Raw genomic sequence first — 19,711 nt, 5'->3', positions numbered from 1 at the left:
GGTCCTTTATGAAGCAGAACGCCCCGAAGCTGTTTGAAGTCCCGTCTGTAGCCTATACGGCCGTGTAAAGTATGAAGTTCCATGCAGCTCGATGACTCACAAGGATATTGTTAGAAGCGGCATTGACTCTCAAACGGGAATAAACCTCTCTTTTCCAGCCTGCCTGTCAGACTTTGAATACACCATGAATGTGACAAATTAAATGAAATATCTACAGATTTTATAGAAGGCTTGTGCAGATACTTGGAGTAATAATTAATCCATGTATAAAGAACATATTTTTTTTTTTTTTTTTTTTTTTTTTAATTTCAACAAATATGGCCTCTGGGTGCACAGTACACAGGCCTACTATTCAAACATATATAAACCTAAGCAATGCTAAAGAAACTCAGTTGCCTTAGGTTATTATGGGACAATAGTGACTGTCACTCGTTTAAACCTGCTTTGTGCGTTCTGCCCGGCTGCAGTGATTAACCTTGTTTGAATAAAGCAGGCCAGGTCAAATCAGGGTCCGTGTTAAACTCAGACCTGGTAGAAAAACAAGCCTGGATTACACAGTCACTCAGGTGAGACTCACACCTCAAATTCAAGTCCCCTCAAGCACATCTCCCCCCAGATGAGCAAACACACTGAAATAGTTTTTAAGATTTTGACATTTTGACAAAAATAATAAAACATCAGCCTTTTGGACTGAACACTTTTTGAATTCATTTTTTTTACTCATACTGTACAGTGTTTAGAATGCAGATGTATGTGGTCTTGGGTGGCAATTTGTGGAAGAAAAATGGAGAGATGAAAAACAGTGAATGCTGTGATCTGGGAAGCACACACAGCACATTTAAAAAAACAAAAGCTTGTTGTAACACACATGGCACTCCCTCACATCAAGATCAACAATGTGACATGCAAGTCATCAACCTAAGTTAACTCTGCCATGGCCTTGATCACAGTGTAGAGGGCTCTCTATGGAGGGGTAACACCGATATCATTTAGGAGTTCACATGTCCGAAGAGCTCAAAGGACTCGGCGCCTTAGCCAGTGTGCGAGGCGTCGTTGTATATGGACCAGAGGCTGATGCGCCGGTCTTTGGAGCCCGCGGCCAGGAGCCTGTGTGTGGGGTCCGGGTGGTCTGAGAAGGCCACGCTGAGCACCATGTCAGTGTGATGCTGGAGCACGGCCAGAGGCCGCAGCCTCTTCCAGCCGAACACCCGCACGCGGTGGTCCCAGCCGGCCGACGCCAGGATCTTGCCGTCCTGCCGGACGCACAGTTGGGAGACCCCCGGGTTCACCAGGGGAACCGGGTCCTGGGCCTGAGGGTCCAGCCACACCAGGCAGCGAGTTAGACAAGCACACACACACACACGAGCGAGAAGAGTTTGTCACGGTGTGTCCAACAATGTACTGTCAAACAAAAGAGTTAAGACTTCCAATGCTAAAGTAATATGGCCCAAGGGAAAACTAAACAAACACAAAATGGCATTTTCCTTTCCCCAGATAGCTGATATGTGCATTCAAAAGAAAACATTTTTTTGGGGGGATAATTGCGCAACTAAGAAAAAGAAAATCATTATCACACCATTTAGGTCACCAGTGACTTAATCATTCCAGTCGGGCAAAGTGTGCCCAACACAAACAGAGAGGGAGAAAGTATCAGCTGATCTGATGATTGAGGTCCAAGTGGAGGGCTAGATGGCTGTTGAACCTGGCCACGTAACCACCAGCGACTCTGGAGACTCAATCATCGGGCATTAAACATTGCTACACGAGTGGCGCGCGGGCACATCTCTCTCTCACTTCGCTATTTGGTTTGGAGTTAGCGGCCTCCTCAAGCGCGACGGGGACGCGCTACCTTTGTCACAGGAGAAAGAGCACCTCACTGAAATCCCTGTGTGCGGAAACCTGTTTCTTTAAGCGCCTTGATGAATTACAAGCGCAGCGAAAGGTCCGGTCGGCGGGAGAAGAGACGCTAAATACACGGGGCTGTAATGACCGCCTGCGCTACGTCGACTCCGCTCCCTCTCCCTTGATCTACAGTGGCCCAGAGACAGCATCCATCTCCTGCAGGGGCAACATTCTGACAGCGCAACACACGGCGGCTGGAAGGACATCTAACGGTCTCTCCCTGTCGCTGACACTACTCATAATCAACTGCATTACATTCATAGTTGTCCCACGCAATTCCACGCATATTTGCGTGAGGTGTTCATGGCTGGACTTGTGGAACAAGCAACCTAAATAATACTTTAGAAACGTGTCGTTTTTTTTTGGGTCGTTCTAAATGTTTGCAGATGTCTCCAGCATCCAAAACATGTGGTGCCAAATGTTTCGCCACTGACAGATGAGGAAAGGAAGAAGGATCTGTGTCTATCTCCTGCAGGGGCATCATTGTGACACGGTAACGGCTGTCAGCTGGAAGGCCATCGAATGTTCTGCTGTCACTGACATTCCGGAGGAGTGGTGCTGGTGGTGAGGGGACGAGGGGGGGGACGTGCTCTTCACGTGCGTCGGGGCTTTCGGGGAGGGGGGGGAGCCGGGAACATCTGGCCTCTGAGCCGAAATCGAACTGGACAGCGTAAAATTGACTTCATAAGCGGTGTCCTCGGAGAGTAATGGCTTCCGGGCGGGAGGAGACGCTGAAGAATGGAGCTGCGTGCTCCCGTCCTCGGCCTGGAAATTCACCCGGCGCTCCCCGGTGCATGTGGAAGACATAAGCCAGGTACTCCAGAGCTCCGAGGGAGCGAGCGAGCCGTGGAATGCAACAGGAGAGCGACTAACAGAGGAATGTCATTGATCCAAATCAAAAACCCCCAACCCACACGGGAGACCTACAATTGCGAGTCTCCGACGACCACAATCGTACTCGCTCACACTGCTGGGTTCTCTCTATCGGGGGGTTTCAGGAGGGTATGTGGGCCGTGTGTTATCGACATGCCTGGGGTGTGAAAGAATGGGTGACTTATCACACATTCGCAAGCTCCAGCGCTGCGAAAAACGGTCCGAGGAGGTGAAAGATGGATAGTTAGGAAACACTGTTATTACCTCAAGAAGTTGGTATGCCCAAACCCCTCTCCCATCTGGTCTACATTACAGCCGCTGATAATGATGGGTTAAAGTGTCTGTTTGTGTTTGTTTGGCTTTCCATAGCCTGTGTCAGGAAGAGGAATTTATTCAATTGAAAGGTCACTTGTAAACGGCAAGTACCTGGTCAGCTAGTTAGTGTCGCTGTTCCATGGAAGGAGAAAGTCAGCTAAAGAACTCCAATCAGACTGCCGCAGAGAAAATGGCCGCCCGGCTGTCTGTCTACAGCTTCCTGCAGAAGGGCTGTGTCCCTCACCCCTTCCTTCCACACCAGCCCTTTCTCCAGTGAGCGACCTGGTCTACTTTCGCTGTCATTAGCTCTAAGCTCCATCACTAAAACAGGGCATTAGCATTAGCTTCTGGGGTTCTAGGCCCCCACCCCGGCCCTAAACAATCCCGTCTCTCCTTGGTTCCTCTCCGCTCCCTCACTGCCCATCCCTCTCATCATCACACAAATCCGTCTTTGGGCCTCATTATTTATTTCTCTGTTTGAGCATTCCTTCCTGGATTGCACACACACACACACACACCGACGCACACACACACTGAGTGAATGCCAGTAATCTCAGCCGTGAAAGACTCAAAAAACCTCCGTCTCTGTTGTACAGCTGGGTAGCACGGGAGACGTTCCCTTGGTAACATCCAGCCCCAAATCAAAGCTCACACGTCGAGATCCTTTCCTGGGCGATTGTGGACAGACGAGCCGTTCAAAAGGAGCGTCCGTAACTCCCTCTCTCTCTCCCTCTCTCTTCCTCCGTCAGTCCTGGCACGGAGCGCTGACTTCACGCTGATCTATTGAAACGTTCCATCATCGCGCGCTCACTCGAGCCCGTCCGCGTGAGGAGGGGTTCGAGCAGGTATTTCAGACACACCCCGGCCATGAATCACCCCGCGCACAGCCGGGAGATTACAGGCTTTTGTCACCTGGCCTGTCAAGAGGGCCTGGCTGCACTGGCAGGATATGGACGAGGCAGACAGGTGAGGAGAGCTGACACTAGAGGAAAAAAGGGGGGGGTTGGAAAATTTCTTGACACAAGCCCCATGCCTCAGAACTGTCCAAGTCATGCGTCAACCCCCCCCCCCCCCCCTTCCATCACATGGTTTGGTCCGTCATGACCTGACCCCTGCTTGCTATTGGACAGACAGGAGAGACTACGTAGGGGACTGGAAAGAGAGGGGCATGTTGACATGTGGCAATCACGGAGGTGTTGGAGCTCCACCTGTGGGGAGCTGTCATCGTGTCTCCCCCCCCCCCAGTGCTCAGAGTCGGCCATGCCTGATCTCCAGCGCTAAGCTCCTGTCTTTACTGCATATCTGCACAGGATGAATCTGTCTGTGTGTTTGTCAACAGACTGAGCTAAAGTCGCCAAACTGGAGCACTGGCAGTGTTATAATCACACTCGCCCCTTCCTACAGACTTAAAAAACCCAACCTCAACTCCTCAACGACAAACCATTTACAACCGTTCACCCACATGTAACAAACACAACCGCGTAAGACGGACCGCAAGGTTTACAAACCTCCACCTAAGCCCCAAGAAGGCCTCCGCAAGCCATGTGTGAAACATTAAGCCCATTCCGGAGTGTATCTCTCCTTATCTGACCTTGATAAGCTCATTTCACAGTGGTTTCGCCCCAGCTAAATCACAAGCCCACTGCGTTGTGTCAAACTCGGTTTCCCTTGCCCATGGCTCTCACGTTCCCAGGCCCCCCACCCCCACCCCGCTCTCCCCTCCTCCCCCCAGCTTGGGTGGTGGTGTGGGCCTGATTTGTAGACCAGGGGTCCTATGGCACTTCCAGCCCCCTCAGTCTTTAATGCAGCCTCCCACTGTGAGACTACTGTTCCCTTTACGGCAGATGTGTTTTCTGTTTGGTTAAGGGGCCTCGGAGGTTTTGATATTTTTATTACCTCTCGCGGGTCGTCCATCAGGGCTTCAGCCGCCTCCCACACCAGATACCCCTCACTACCACCGCACAAAAATACTCTTGTGGGAAGAACCGAGGACGGTTGTCTGGACGTCACACTGCGCTGCACTTCAGGATAAATCACGAAACCCCATTAGGATCCTCCCCTCCAAACGCGCTTTTTTGTTTAAAAAAAATATTTGGTCCCAAATTGCATATTAAATCAATATTTTGTGCTTGTGTAAAATAAACGGGATAACCAGGCTCCTCTATTTTCAGTTTATTGAATCAAATCTTTTCCAGTGTTATCCCAGACACGATTTGAGCTTGAATTCTTCCTTTTTTTTTTTTGAGGCTTTGCAAATATTTCTAATTCAAGCGTTCATTTGCAAAAAGCCCTGGAAAGAATAATACCAGAGCACCGAAAGGGAGAGCAGTATATCAGTCTCGGGTTCCACTCTGCTCTGATTCATGGGAGCTCGGGTGAAATATTGGCCCATTTTCTTTTTGGTCATGAAATCAACAGAAAATATAGTGTCAAATGGGGCGTTTCGACCGAGATGCACTGGGTGTTATGTAAGATAAATGATGGTGGAGGATTGATGTGATCTTTTCTTGTGTGTGTCAAAGTCACCAGAGCAGCTAGTCTAGGGAGAGAGGATCTTCTGGTCTGGCCGAGTGTTTGGACCAGTCCCAGGGAGTCTGTATGTTTCTGTGTGTGTGAGAAAGAAATATAGAGTGTTTCTGTGTGTGTGTGTGTGTGTGTGTGTGTGGTAGGTCTGGAGTGACACGCCAGGCCCTCAGCCCCCTGGCCTGGCCCTGCCAACACTGTGGAACCAGCTGCTGATTTACGACCCCGTGCCCTGTGGAGAGACCTTCCTCAACCCCTGCTGTTCTTCCCAGTGCCGTGGAGAGAGCCGCCGTCTAACACTGATCTAGAGAGAGCTGTTTAAAGACCTCTCCCAGACTGACCTGGAGAGAGCTGTTTAAAGACCTCTCCCAGACTGACCTGGAGAGAGCTGTTTAAAGACATCTCCCAGACTGACCTGGAGAGAGCTGTGGAGAGACCTCTCCCAGACTGACCTGGAGAGAGCTGTGGAGAGACCTCTCCCAGACTGACCTGGAGAGAGCTGTGGAGAGACCTCTCCCAGACTGACCTGGAGAGAGCTGTGGAGAGACCTCTCCCAGACTGACCTGGAGAGAGCTGTGGAGAGACCTCTCCCAGACTGACCTGGAGAGAGCTGTGGAGAGACCTCTCCCAGACTGACCTGGAGAGAGCTGTGGAGAGACCTCTCCCAGACTGACCTGGAGAGAGCTGTTTAAAGACATCTCCCAGACTGACCTGGAGAGAGCTGTGGAGAGACCTCTCCCAGACTGACCTGGAGAGAGCTGTGGAGAGACCTCTCCAAGACTGACCTGGAGAGAGCTGTGGAGAGACCTCTCCCAGACTGACCTGCAGGTTGAGCTGTCCGTCCAGCCTCCAGGAGGACAGGCTGTTCTCCGACGAGCCCGAGACGCCTCTTCCCGTGGGGGGGTCAAAGGTCAGGCACATGACGGGCTCCAGGTGGGCGGCCAGGCGGCTCAGCACAGACCTCTGGGATACATCCCACAGCAACAGGGAGCCGTCCTCGTAACCAGCCAATAGGAGAGGGCCGGGACCGGAGTCTGGCTGGAGGGAGAGTAGGAGAGGGGAGAGAGAGTGAGGGGGGGGGGAGCGAGAGAGGGGGGGAAAAGCAAGGGGGGTGTTAAAATGGTCGCCTGTAGCGTACAAAGTTTACAATTTTTCAGGGGGGAGGGAGAACAAGGGGGAGAAAGAGAGAGGGGTGGGAGAGAGGGAAGAAAGAGAGAGGGGGGAGAAAGAAGGATGAGGGATGTGTTGGGGACCACAGAAGCCGCAGAGCGAAGCAGAGTGCAGCAGGGTTAGGGCTAGTGATAGCAGAGGTTATCTGGCTGGAAGCACTTTGACACCAGGAGACTGGTGCTTCATTACTCAGCTGCTCCAACCGCAAGCCTCGCACAGACAGCCAATCAGAAACACCCTCACACACTCATTTTGTAATATCTCTTATCTATTACATAACAACAATGTAGCAGAGTGGATTCACAAAACAATTCCGACAGCTTCTTTTCCGAACAACACATTTTGGCTCAAAAGGCCACTCGAGAAGCTCCACGTTCCTCTCCAGCTTCTGTTTCCAGCGTGTCTTTGAAGGATGCCTGAGTATTGTGTCTGGGGGACGTGTGGAGGTTCATCATAAATCAGTTGAGTGAATGAACACCTAAAGGTGAGCTGATAAAAGCACGGGGCTCCATAAATCACTCCGCTCACGGAGGCGGGGAAGAAGGGGTGGGCGGCCGGGGAGATTTACAGCGAGGAAGATTTACGGCGCTCTAACGCTCTCCTCTTTCCCGCCATTTCTCTCCCTCCGTGAGCCAGAGCCCCGCCCCCTTTTGTTTCCGTGGACACGCCCCCCCTCATTGTCCGTCCCCCTTCACCTGAGATCTATGCAAATCGGCCATGAGACGTCCGTCCGTTGGAGAGGCTCCGCCCCCCCACGTCCTGCCCCCGAGCGCAGAACCCTGCACCGGCACAGCGGAGGGAGGGGAAATTCCTTCCACATGTGGAACAGACAAAAAGATCCCTTTTTTCTCTCTCTCTCTCTCTCTCTCTCTCTCTCTCTCTCTCTCTCCGTGCATCTCTCCTCCTCCTCCTCTCTTCATGGTAGACTTGTCCTTGTCGAGCCCGAAATCAAATGATATACAGAGCCGTGTCGTCCTCATAAACACGCCCGGACGGAACGAATATTCCGCGATTGTGAAAACAAACGCAAGCGAGAGGCGGGCGGCGGCTAGCGGGACGCGCTAAGCGTTCCCGCCTGCGGCCCCCGCGGCCCCGGCACTTCACCAAGGAGCAGGGAGCTCCCTGATGGATGATGCCAGAGGGCAAAGGTCAGGGAACCCTGGGTAGACACCTAATTCATTATATCCTCCGCAGCCCCCCCCCCCCCCCTCACTGGAGAGACCCTCCGCTCGGAGTAGGGCTAACGCTTCAGGGAGAGATCCATCAACCCTCCATCGCCTGGGAAGACGGACTGGGTGAAGTCAGGGGGCGATGGGGTAAGGAGTGGGGGGGGGGGGGGCGGTCGCACTGTAAGACATGACAGCCGTTCACCCCCCCACTGTTGACCCCCACCGCCGGCCGCAACAGGAACATCAAGGGGTCGACTCACCGGAGGGGGGGGCGGATGGCTTTTCAACGTGCCGCGGCGATGCCGCACGGACATATCGGACGAGGATGATGATGATTCCATGTGTCGTAGCACTTCATTTATACTCGACGGGTTCACAAATGAGAGGAGGCCTTCTTCAGGCGGGGGCCTGTGTATGAGTGTGTACCTGTCTGTGGGTGTGTACCTGTGTGTGTGTGTGTGTGTGTGTGTTTGTTACCGAGTGTGTAAGGGCCCGGGAAGTCAAGAGCGACAGGAACCAATGATGTGACTTTGACAGAAGGGGGTGGAGGGCACCGCGGAACATAAGGAACCAATCCCTTCCGTCCGTCCGTCCTCTATGATGTCATGGCTGCCGGGGGCGATGAGTTGAGAGTGATGGATATCTGTATGGGAACGTTTCCTTCCCACCGGCAGCCTCTGTTCATGCTAAAAGCCTCGCACATCGTACATCACGGCGCCCGCTCCCTCCCTCCCACATATGGAGACGCTTTCTTTCCTGGCGTCCCCGCCCTCTTCGCCAGGCCCAGCCAATCGCAGGGCACGGTGACAGCGTTTGCCTTCCAGATCTCTGATTTTAGAGGTGGTTGGGGTGAACAGACCGGGGAGGAAGAGAGGAGAGCCTGACCCAAGAGGAAGCTGTGCTCAGGTCACAGCGCGTGTGTGTGTGTGTGTGCTCCGTCGCTCCCTGTGTGTGTGTGTGTGTGTGTGTGCTCCGTCGCTCCCTGTGTGTGTGTGTGTGTGTGTGTGCCACAAGTGATTATGATCAATAAAGATTTATTTTCATCTTCTCTCTTTACTCCTTTGAAACAAGTCCAGCATAGAGAAAGAGAGAGGAAAGAGGGAGAGTGGGAGACAAAGAGAGAGAGAGAGAGAGAGGAAGGAGAGAGAGAGAGAGATCTCCTAACATGTGTGAACCAGAGGAGACAGTGGGCTGTCCCAGCAGGGCTGAGGTGATAAAAAGCCAGGCTATCGCCTCCTGACTGACAGGACGTGTAAAGAGATGTGGTTAGAGGATGGATGGACACAGCTCTCTCTCTCTCTACACACACACACACACACAGCCTCCCCTGGCAGACAAAAGACAGCGCAGCAACTTTCCAAGTGGCACTCTGACAATCCCAGATGATTTTGGCCCGCTGATGAACAGGGTCTGACTGCGATGATTTCAAGTCACTTGAGCCTCCTCCTGCGGTGCCAGAGGGCTGTCTGCACAGCGTCCCACTGATACACTCATGGATCACGCAGTGGCCTGGACGTCCACACCCAGGCGGCGGGCCGCTGCTTATTGATCTGACGAGAGGGGAAGGCGGGGGGCGCAGGCTGGAAAACGAACCAACGCCCATCTTCCTGTGGTGGGACTCGAGCAGCAGAGGGCGGCATGTCTGCCCCGGGTCCGTCACCACAGCCAACCACGGCCGCTTGGATTCCTGCTGCTACGCCGCTGTCGACCGCCACGCCCCTCACTGTCAACCTGCACGCTATTCACCCCCGAGTCTTGCATAACCAGCAAATCATAACCCCCCCCCACCCCAAAATAAATTAATTAAGCATGAAAATAATTACAGGTCTCCTTGACTGGGGCGGGGAATTGAAACTCGCGACGGTATTTACAAAACAGAGGGCTCCCTCAGATGGGATGTGCAGCTGGAGGCTGATTCATGGATCTGAACGTTGCGTTCTCCCGGGCTCTTAATTACAGTCCTGGGACGCCACGTGAGAGCGCGGGGGGAGAGAAGGTGCTGGAAAAAGCGGGCGGGGACGAGCGCCGGGGCTCTAAATCAGCACGTCGCGCCCTCCCCACCGCGCATCTTTAAAGCCGCCTGGCTAATCGTTCTTTGGAGCTGGTAAGTGGAAGCACGGGGAGAGAGAGAGAGGGAGGGGGGCATAACTGTTCATTTGGGTGTGTGTGTGTGTGTGTGTGTGTGTGTGTGGGTGAAAGTAGGGTAATTGGGACAGCTCCTCAGGGTAACGAAGCACTATTACGCCTCGTGAGAGGCGGTGGGGTAATGTATTGCAACGCGTTCGTTTAGCAGGCGGATCAGGAGACCTCCTGATCTGCGGTCGACTGGTCTAACCACTGAGCATCCCGCATCCCTCGCTCACCCCCCCCCCCCCCCCCCCCCGCCCCGCCCCCCCAACGCCGACAGTCACTTACCTGCCACAGCTTGAGGCACATGACCATCCCCAGCTTGGCGTCGGGCACGAGCGAGCAGACGGGCGTCTTCCCCGGCAGCTCCACCACCTTCACCTGCGGGGGAGGAAGGCATCCGTCAGCCTCCGCCACGCGGAGAGGGAGGCCCCTCAGCACAGGCACACCACCTCACCTCCACCTCCACCTGCCGCTCCTAAAGCTACCCACAGCTGCCTGGCTCCACGCCAGCACCACTGGCTTCCCTTTTCTTCCCATGGTTCGAGTTGGAACTTGAAGCCCCTTTGTTTTTCGCCAGAAAACAGGAACCGTGAACGAGAAACTGCAGCGATAAAACATGCCGATGAGGGGAGATAAGGGTTTTACTAGGTCTGCGGGAGCGCTGCGCTCCGGCACGGGGGGACCTCGCGAGGGAGGCTGCAGTCGCCTGGTGGATGATGAATCCTGGTAGAGCCGTAACCCAGATGTGAGTGGTGTTTTCCTGCGCGCCCGCACTGATTCGGATAGAATACACACACACTCTAATGATGCTAGGAGAGTAGAGAAGGAAGGAGGGAGGGAGGGAAGGAGGGAGGGAGGGAGGGAGGGAGGGAGGGAGGGAGGGAGGGAGGGAGGGAGGGAGGGAGGGAGGGAGGGAGGGAGGGAGGGAGGGAGGGAGGGAGGGAGGGAGGGAGGGGAAGGGGGATGATAGAGAGGGAGAGAAAGAGAGACGGAGAGAGGAAGACAGAGAGGGAGGGGAAAGGAGGAAGGGAGGAGGGGGGGTGAGGAAGAGAGAGTGAGGCCCTGTACCCACAGCACTTCCTCACTGATGGTCCAGATTCATCCTCATTAGGGGGCAGATTAAACATCCCTGTTGAAGGAACCATCTGTATTTTAGCACTGCCTCACATCTGCCCCGCGTGTTTACCTCTGTCTGACCAACTGACAAAGAGGCCTTTAAGGAGCTGCCTGCCTCAGGTGCTGCTGGGTGCCCTTGTGTGCTACACACACACACACACACTCTCTCCCACACACTGCCCGTAATTAAAACCCATTCTATTAATTAATGCCTGTGTGATGATGATGGCAGTCAGCCGTTGGCAGATGTCTGTAGCCGGCGGTAAAAGGCTGGCCTTCCCTGTCCTAACAGAAGACTGATGGCTGTTCTACCCAGCGCCTCTGGGGGCAGGGAGGGGGGGGGGGGGCAGGTCTACATGGAGGATGGGACGGCCTGGGGATCTTTTCTAGAGCGGGGGCGTGCTCTGTAGCTGCTGTGCGCGGATGTGACGTCTGTGTGTTCCGTAGGAAGGAGGAAGCCAGGGATTGGACATGGCGAAATGAGAGGGAGATGTGTGTGTGCGACAGAGTGTGTGTGTGTGTAGCGGGGGGGGGGGGGGGGGGGGGGTGTACAATGGCATGATTGAGGAGGCGGGCTTGCAGGCGCCCCGCCGGCTCGAGGGGAGCAGAGCCACGCTGGGCAGAGTGACCCGCCTGCCCCTTTCAAGCGCGGCCCGACCTGAGCAGGTGAGTAACATGAATCTGGAGGCAATAAAGGTGCCTGAAATGCGGCCTGTCCCCTTTCTGCAACGCTCCGCTGCACGGCGACTAGTAACACACACACACACACATGCGCAGCAACTACTCACACACGTGGTTGCTGAGCAACTAGCACCTCACACCCAACCCCCCCCCCCCCCCCTAGCCCCACCAGTGGTGGCTCACCTCCTCGGCGTGGCCCCCGGGGAGGGCCAGGAGCCCGGCCCCAGGGCCCGTCTGCAGCAGGCCGCAGCAGCAGAAGCCCACAGAGCCGGTGAACAGGGAGTCCAGCAGCAGGCCCCGGCCCTCACTCAGGTCCCACAGGCACACCCGCATGTCCCGGCCCTGGCTGGGCGTTCACCGCATGCAGAAACACACACACGCAGAAACACACACACACGCAGAAACACACACACACGCAGAAACACACACACACACGCAGAAACACACACACACGCAGAAACACACACACACACGCAGAAACACACACATGCAGAAACACACACACGCAGAAACACACACGCAGAAACACACGCAGAAACACACACGCAGAAACACACACGCACACGCAGAAACACACACACACGCAGAAACACACACGCAGAAACACACACACGCAGAAACACACACACACGCAGAAACACACACACGCAGAAACACGCCCACACACACGCAGAAACACACACATGCAGAAACACACCCACACGAACACACACAAAGTCACAGACACACACCCACAAACACACAGACACACGCCCACACGAACACACACAGTCACAGACACACACCCACAAACACAGAAACACACACACACGTACAGACACGCAAACACACAGAAAAAAAAAACACACAAAACAGAGGCAGCCACAACACTGACGTTAAGCACAAAACACTGTTGGGTGGGTGACTTTCTAGTGATGAGAGTGACCCAAACAGAACAGATGTGTTCTGGGCTGCGTACCTGATCAGGGACTCTCTGGACTGGAACGTGTCCAGCCAGATGACAGAACTCCCTGAATGTCCTTCCAGAACCTTCTCAGCTCTCCGGGTGTTCAGATTCCACACGTGAACAGCCCCTTTGCCTGACCTGCGACAACACCACATTCAAACTAGTATGACAGCAATCACTTACGGTTGTGGATTCTCTCAGTGTACAGGATGTAGTCTGTGTGTGAGGTTGCCATGGTACTCACCCAGAGAACAGCAGAGGGGGGTCCCCTCCATCACAGCTGAAGTGCAGGGTGTTTAGGGGCGCCCCAGCCCCCCGCAGGGTGTATAGGGGAGAGGGGGGCGGGCGGGACATCGCTCTGGTCACACGCCCTGGGCGTCTCCCCCCACTGGGAAGAAACAACACCAGCTGCCATTAGAACCAGTGTTACAGAGCGAAATTGATTCGTTGTTTATTTGTCGAGAATTTTCGTCAAATTGGATTTTGATTAGAAGGGGAATTTGGAGTTGCAGGTTAGACAAGCGTTAAGGTTTGTTCATTGATGAATCGGATCAGTCATTTGGGAAACAGTTTGGCCAGCTAGCTGTAAGAGACTTGCCTGAAATCAGTCAGTCAGTGTGACATTACCTTGAGATAATGAATGTTGACTACTTAACTGTGTGTATTACACACAATTGTCAAGTTTTTGTCGCATAGATCAAACTTAAACTAATAACAGTTACAAGAATGGGCCTTGGACAAGCCATAATATTGATCTTAATTTTATGTTCCAAAAACAATTAAACACAATTAAATACTGAATGTCTTATCTTAAGGTTGCATTCACAGTCTAGTCTCTGGATTGTAAATACAAATAAAGCTGAGGGGAATGTACTGACACCTGGCTACACGCTAAGACTTCTTACTCAATACGTCCTAAATCACGCCTTGCGACAGCTTAATTACAGTAAACAGAGAGAGATTCCGAGATTTTCACTCTCGTTTTGATCAACACACACAGTGTGGAAGGCTAGGAGCAGGCAGGCTTTAATGACGGCCTGTAGGCAGGAACAGGGTGGAAATCCAGTCGACCGCAAGAATGCGTCAGGAAACGATGTGTCACTGTCCCACCGCCGACACGAGCGCGCTCTCAAACGGCTACGGGCGAGCTCTCAGACGGCTACGGGCACGCTCTCAGACAGCTACGGCACGCTCTCAGACGGCTACGAGCGAGCTCTCAGACGGCTACGGGCACGCTCTCAGACGGCTACGAGCGCGCTCTCAGACGGCTACGGGCACGCTCTCAGACGGCTACGGGCGTGCTCTCACACGGCTACGGGCGCGCTCTGAGGACACCCCGACTACCAAACAACACAGACACGGAAAACTGGAAACCAGTTTCCGTCTTTTTCCTCTCGAATAATTGCTGAATACCCATTGGGGGGGTGGCCGAAGGCCGTCTTAGTTTGTCGGGGCGAGCCCCCACCCTCCTGACACACCTCCTCAAGACGGCCTGGCCCCTTACTCTTATTTGGAATGACCCCTGACCCCTGCGTGTGCAGGCGGCGAAACCAGAGCCCCAGGTATTTAGCAGCGGCTCTTTCCAGGGGGTTAGTGGTTAAATTGTCCATGTTAATCTGTCAAGCAGAGACGGACCTCTGGACGGCCTTCCTGATTAAGGAGGGGGCACCGCAGTCAGGACTTCTCACAAAGAGGACAGTCATCTCCGCGCCGCTATCCCGTTACCACCGAAGACACCAGCGACATCAACGAGACGCCAGGCCGGACCAGAGGGTCCCCTTGATCAGGGTCCTCTTCACCGGACCAAACCCTGCCACGGAGAGAAGCACCAAAAGCGGCCTACCAGCAGCGCAGAGCACACTGTTGGTTTTGCAGTATGACGCCGTGAAGAAAATGTAAACAGTGGGTTTTTGGCAGGTCCATTAGTTAATCCGGGGTGACGTGGGTGGGTGGTTAGGCTGCATTCCTCCTCCGACGGCGCGGAGCGGGGTATGACAGAACGGATCACCGTGACAACAGGTGGATTAAGGTCCCCATATTGTCCTCCTGAGCCAGGACGACCACACCGATGTCTGGAACCAGAGGTGTTTCCTTGAGCAAACAGCGTGGCTCGAGACATTCCCCCCCCGCCCCCCCCCCCCCCCCTGATGGCTCCACGTCACTCACAGCCAGAGGGATGACTGACACGTCCCCAAATTGGGGAGGACATCGGGACAATGACACCGCCGAGAGCGTCCTGTCTGCACTGAGTCTCTGTCCCTCCTTTTGTTGACGAAAACGATGTCCTCTGTTTTTGTGGCGTCGGCGTCAGCAGTGCCTGGGCTGCCCCAACAATGGGGCCGGCTGTCCTGCTTGTTACTCACCCACAAACCCAAACACATCCGAGTGTGTGGGAGGTGGCAGAGAACGGAGACAAATAAACAAGCCGGTGACAGGATGTCACTCAAAACCCAGGCAGAGGGGGCTCTGGAATTGTTGAGACACCAACCTGGAGCAGCTGTTTGCCAGACACACAAACATGGCGGCCGGCCACCATGGCCGACAGGCTCTCGCCACGGTGATTTGTATCTAACCACAATATTATCCACTTAGGAGAGTAGTACCACTTAAGTTACCACAACAAATGCGTATTGAGACCAGACTTAAGGGAAACTAAAAGGGCTGGATGGATTCCATTGGAATTCCATTGCACTTGAAATAACCACACACACAAAAAAAAAACTGAACCGCAATTCTCCCCTGTCTCTAGCTTTACTTAATCAAAACTAAGTAGCCTCCCTCTACAAGATGATGGGCTGAGAAAGATTTTAATCAAGCCAGTGGGTCAGTGAATTGGCCGCTCTGGGTCACACGGCTAGTGGGCTCGATCTTGGGAGTGTCCAGGGAGAATCTGACAAGCATCAGAACGGGGGCGAGAGACCCCGGCCTCATTAAGTGTGCGTCCAGGCCGGAGCCGTCCGGAGGAGGGATCCAGTAAATCAGACTGACTGATTAATATACCTGGGCTGTGACGGGCCGGAGGGGAGCGGAGGGAAGAGAGAGAGGAGGACCGAGGCTCCTGCCTGCCCCTGGAACAGATAAGACAGCTCCGGTAATCTGACTCTAAGTCTGGGGATAAAGCCAGTTTGTGTCTTCTTGGCCAGTCTGTCAACACCTTCGGGGCAATTAGGCCTAATTATGAGAGCGAGTCCGCTTCCCCTTCATGTTATTAAATAAGAGCCAGCTTCGCCGGCCAGGTATCTTTCAACACAGGCGAGGGGATGGCGACCTTCAGATCAAACGCAGCCACTAGCCGTGGCCCTCTGCCTGTGCTGCTTCTACGGGATGGGCGGGGGTGGGGGGGGTGGGTGTGGAGGGGGTTGCTAGTTATGATATGGACGCTTCAAAGTTTTGGGGAATAGGGCCGTCCACATTCCACCCCTGGCTCTTTGGAGTTGGGATCATGTGAGCGCCCCACCTGAGCTGCCCCCCCTGTCACACTCGCGGTCATTCATGAATCAGAGTGGAACACAGACAGACCCCGAGGTCAGCCATAATGCCCACACTCACCAGGGCAATTAAGTGGGCTGGGATCCCATGATTCTGTGGTCTGATATAAACATCAAATAGGAGATTTGAGACACATGATGACAATCATAGTCTGGCATACAGATGATTCCAAAAGCATTCTGGGTGAACCTAAATCAGAAATCGGAATCAGAAATTACTACTGGGCTATTTTAGGTCAAATTAACCCCTAGTAAGCCACTGACATGATCCAGGACAGTCTACCACTCGCGAAACAAGTTAGCGGTCATTTTACTGAGATCATACTTCAACTATTAGTCTTTATTTCTTTTATCAGAACTTATCTATGGTTTCCCTCTTATCTAATGGGGTACTTCCACTTCACTGGGGGGGCAACTTTGACCACCATGAGCCAGCCTTTCTGCTCGGCCCCTCCTTCCCTCATTCAGATCCTCCCGTGGAGGAAACCAACATGCTGAATGGAGAGCCAGGTCCATTATAAAGTCCAGTTAAATAAACACAGTAGGAAGTGCCAAGGACATACGCCCTTTATTGTGTGACTGGACGCTGGGGGAGGGAGGGTATCTGGACTGGAAAAACACCCCAGCGATAGACAGAGGGTGAAGCTGGACACAAGTACATCCACGCCCTACTGTCACTCACAACTGCACTGGGGGGGAAAAGCCAACATTGTTCAGGTCAACAGCGTGAATGTTGCTCTGGGGCTGTGGTAGATAAGGGCTCCATGGCATCTCAACCTCATTGAGGCAGACACTGATGGAGCACTTTGTCACTGTGCCCTGATTAGGTAAAGACAGCCTTAAAGCCAACAGGTACCTCTCTTCCTTATCTGTTTGCATTATCACCCATTTCCTCTGCTAGAACGGTTACCTGCTTGCTTACTGCAGGAAAGACACTCACAAGAGGGTTGGCAGTCTTTGTGCCTGCAGCACTACGTCCTGCCTTAGCTTAACTCTTTGTTTTGAATCTGAAGTCAATCATCGTGACCATATGGATAGCCTTTGTACCCCCAAAGTATGTTAATATCTCTAGTAGATACATGGTTTCTAGTTCCGAAGACATTTTCAGGCGCGTGAATTCTAAACTTATCTTATACTTGCTCCGTTTTAAAAGATGTTATCATAATCAAAAACAAACACACCTTCAGCAAACTACAAGCTTTAATTATTCGGTAGGCTAGATATACAACCTTCAGTGGAGCAGGACATAAAATTATACATAGCTAACGTTAGCATTGCACTGAACTGGTCTGCTAGTGTTAGCAGGAAGCAGCATTAGCATACCTACATTTAGCTAGTGCTAGCTACACCAGTTTCTCTAACGTGAAGCGATATCAACACATACAAATTCACAGACGGCTTGCGTAGAGCAAAATGACAACTGACAAAAAGGAGGTACCTTGGATAAAAGAGATGTGTGTGCAAGCATGGAGAAGCAAAACATGCGCCTTTGAACTTGAAGGACCCTTTTTGCCGGTAGAGCTGTCCTTTCCAGTGCCTGACTTAATCATTCTAAGCACTCTGTTCAGTGCAACGCACTGGTTGAAGTTGCCTAATTTGTGTAAAATATTTTAATGATCTCCTTATGTGTTTTTGTTTGCATTACATGCATTGGAGATGTGCAAAACTCCACCTGTTTTATGACCGAACAATTATATTTCACAGACTGCACACATATTTTTCCCCCATTTCACATGCATTTCCCTGAAGAGATAGGTCAGACCTGCAAAACCTTTAGGCCAGGTATTATAGTGAGCAAACAGAAGAGTCTTTATTTTTCCATCCTTTTCAGTCTAATTGAGAAAGGGGAAAAAAAAAACACTAGGCCCTAATCCACGAAGCACACAGTGTCCTTTCATGAGAATGCTAGGAGAGACCTTTATTTGTCCATTCCTATCATGGCAAAGGGGAGGTTTCAAGCTCGGCTGGGTCTGAGCGAGAAGATTATATGAAACCAGAGTGTTTTAAACCTCTTTAGGGGGCATGGATTAGACAGGCTGGTGGCTACACTGAGCCCATTCCCCTGCACTCCTAAATGAAAAACTAAAGAATTCAAGCTCACAGGTGTTTGAGTCTATTCTGGGGGGGATGAGACAGAATATACAATTTAAAAAAAATCTTAAATATGCAAAGTCAAACACAGTTAATGTTTCCACCTTGACAGAAAGTATTTTCTGTTTGTATCAAGATGTATAATTTCAATATCAACACCAAATAGCAACTTGGAAAATATTTGAATTTACACGTTTTATTCACCTCACCTGTGTCATTGACGAGATGGGAGGAGACAGCTGGTGAAAGGTGGGTGGGAGGTGGAGCTAAGGGCAGCAGTGGGGGGCAAGAATCTCCTCTGAAATCAATTACTGCAAATGGAGGTGGTAGGATCATGACCCCCTCCCCCAGGAGGGGCAACACGAAAGTGTCTGTTGACTAGCCTGGTCAGATGCCATGCCCTACATCATCATCAATTATTGGTGGTGTCTCAGTTTACCCAGAGTGCATGACAAAGCTGAGAGCCGGAGCCATGGTCTCCCTGGGTCTGAGGAAGGGGGGGGGGCTATTGTCCAGCCAACAGAGAGAGAGAGAGACACAGGGGGAGAGGGAGAGAGAGTGAGACAGGGGGAGAGAGAGAGAGAGACAGACAGACAGACAGACAGAGAAAGAGAGAGGAAGAGAGGGTAAGGAAATCCTTGGACTCCCACTCTGCATCTCACCACAAGGCCAGACAGGTCATCTTACAGATCATCACCAAATTAGAGAGGCTCTCAGTCGTGCAGTGCGGCCTGGTCAGGCTGTTGGACGGTCGGACCAGCAGTTAGACTGCAGAGAGGGAAATAGAACAGTGTCCTGTGTGAGGATCCTGACACCTCACTTCAGCACCCACCTCTCCTCTCTTCTCCTCTCCCCTCCCCTCCCCCTACTTGCTCTCCTTTCCCTCCTCTCCCTCCTGCCCCTCCTCTCCCTCCTTCCCCTCCTCTCCCTCCTGCCCCACCTCTCCTTCCTACCCCACCTCTCCCCACAGAGGAAGGCACCATAGATGGCAAACAGAGGACAAACCAGCCAGTCGTAAAGACATAGTGGATACAAAGACACACGACAGAACAAACATTCGCAAAACAACATTCCTCTGGCGTGCTCTGACTTCAAGCTAAATGCAATATAAGCAGGTAGCTGAAACATGTGTTTGACTAAAGACCCTTGGAGTTAAGCTAATTGGGCCTTTAGACTGCACTATGATCTGCCTGTTCTGTAGGACCCTGCTGTCTGCGCTGGGGTTCCAAGCCCCCAGTGACAGCTATGATCCCTTACTGACAGGACGCGGCTAGACTATGACTCTCATCGAACTGTTAGCCTGCTGG

At 52.6% G+C, this 19,711-nt stretch overlaps 1 protein-coding gene across 2 annotated transcripts; it reads right to left on the bottom strand.

The window, feature by feature from the left end:
- Positions 1-305: 305 nt before the first annotated feature.
- Positions 306-17,782, bottom strand: gnb1l (guanine nucleotide binding protein (G protein), beta polypeptide 1-like). Of its 2 annotated transcripts, none has more exons than XM_067228162.1 (7): positions 17,752-17,782; positions 13,070-13,213; positions 12,838-12,963; positions 12,063-12,225; positions 10,368-10,460; positions 6,436-6,651; positions 306-1,310 (listed from the first exon to the last, which is right to left on the bottom strand). In XM_067228162.1, exons 2-7 carry the CDS (start codon positions 13,177-13,179, stop codon positions 1,032-1,034), a joined length of 987 nt encoding a protein of 328 aa, XP_067084263.1. In that variant the 5' UTR covers positions 13,180-13,213; positions 17,752-17,782; the 3' UTR covers positions 306-1,031. The 2 variants fall into 2 exon arrangements, with proteins under 2 accessions (XP_067084263.1, XP_067084264.1); XM_067228163.1 differs by lacking the exon at positions 306-1,310 and adding an exon at positions 3,935-4,072.
- Between the last annotated feature and the right edge of the window lie 1,929 nt (positions 17,783-19,711).

This window comes from Osmerus mordax, chromosome 24 (genome assembly GCF_038355195.1).
Source record: "Osmerus mordax isolate fOsmMor3 chromosome 24, fOsmMor3.pri, whole genome shotgun sequence".
NCBI lineage: Eukaryota > Metazoa > Chordata > Actinopteri > Osmeriformes > Osmeridae > Osmerus > Osmerus mordax.
This window is presented reverse-complemented; position numbering and strand designations above follow the sequence as displayed.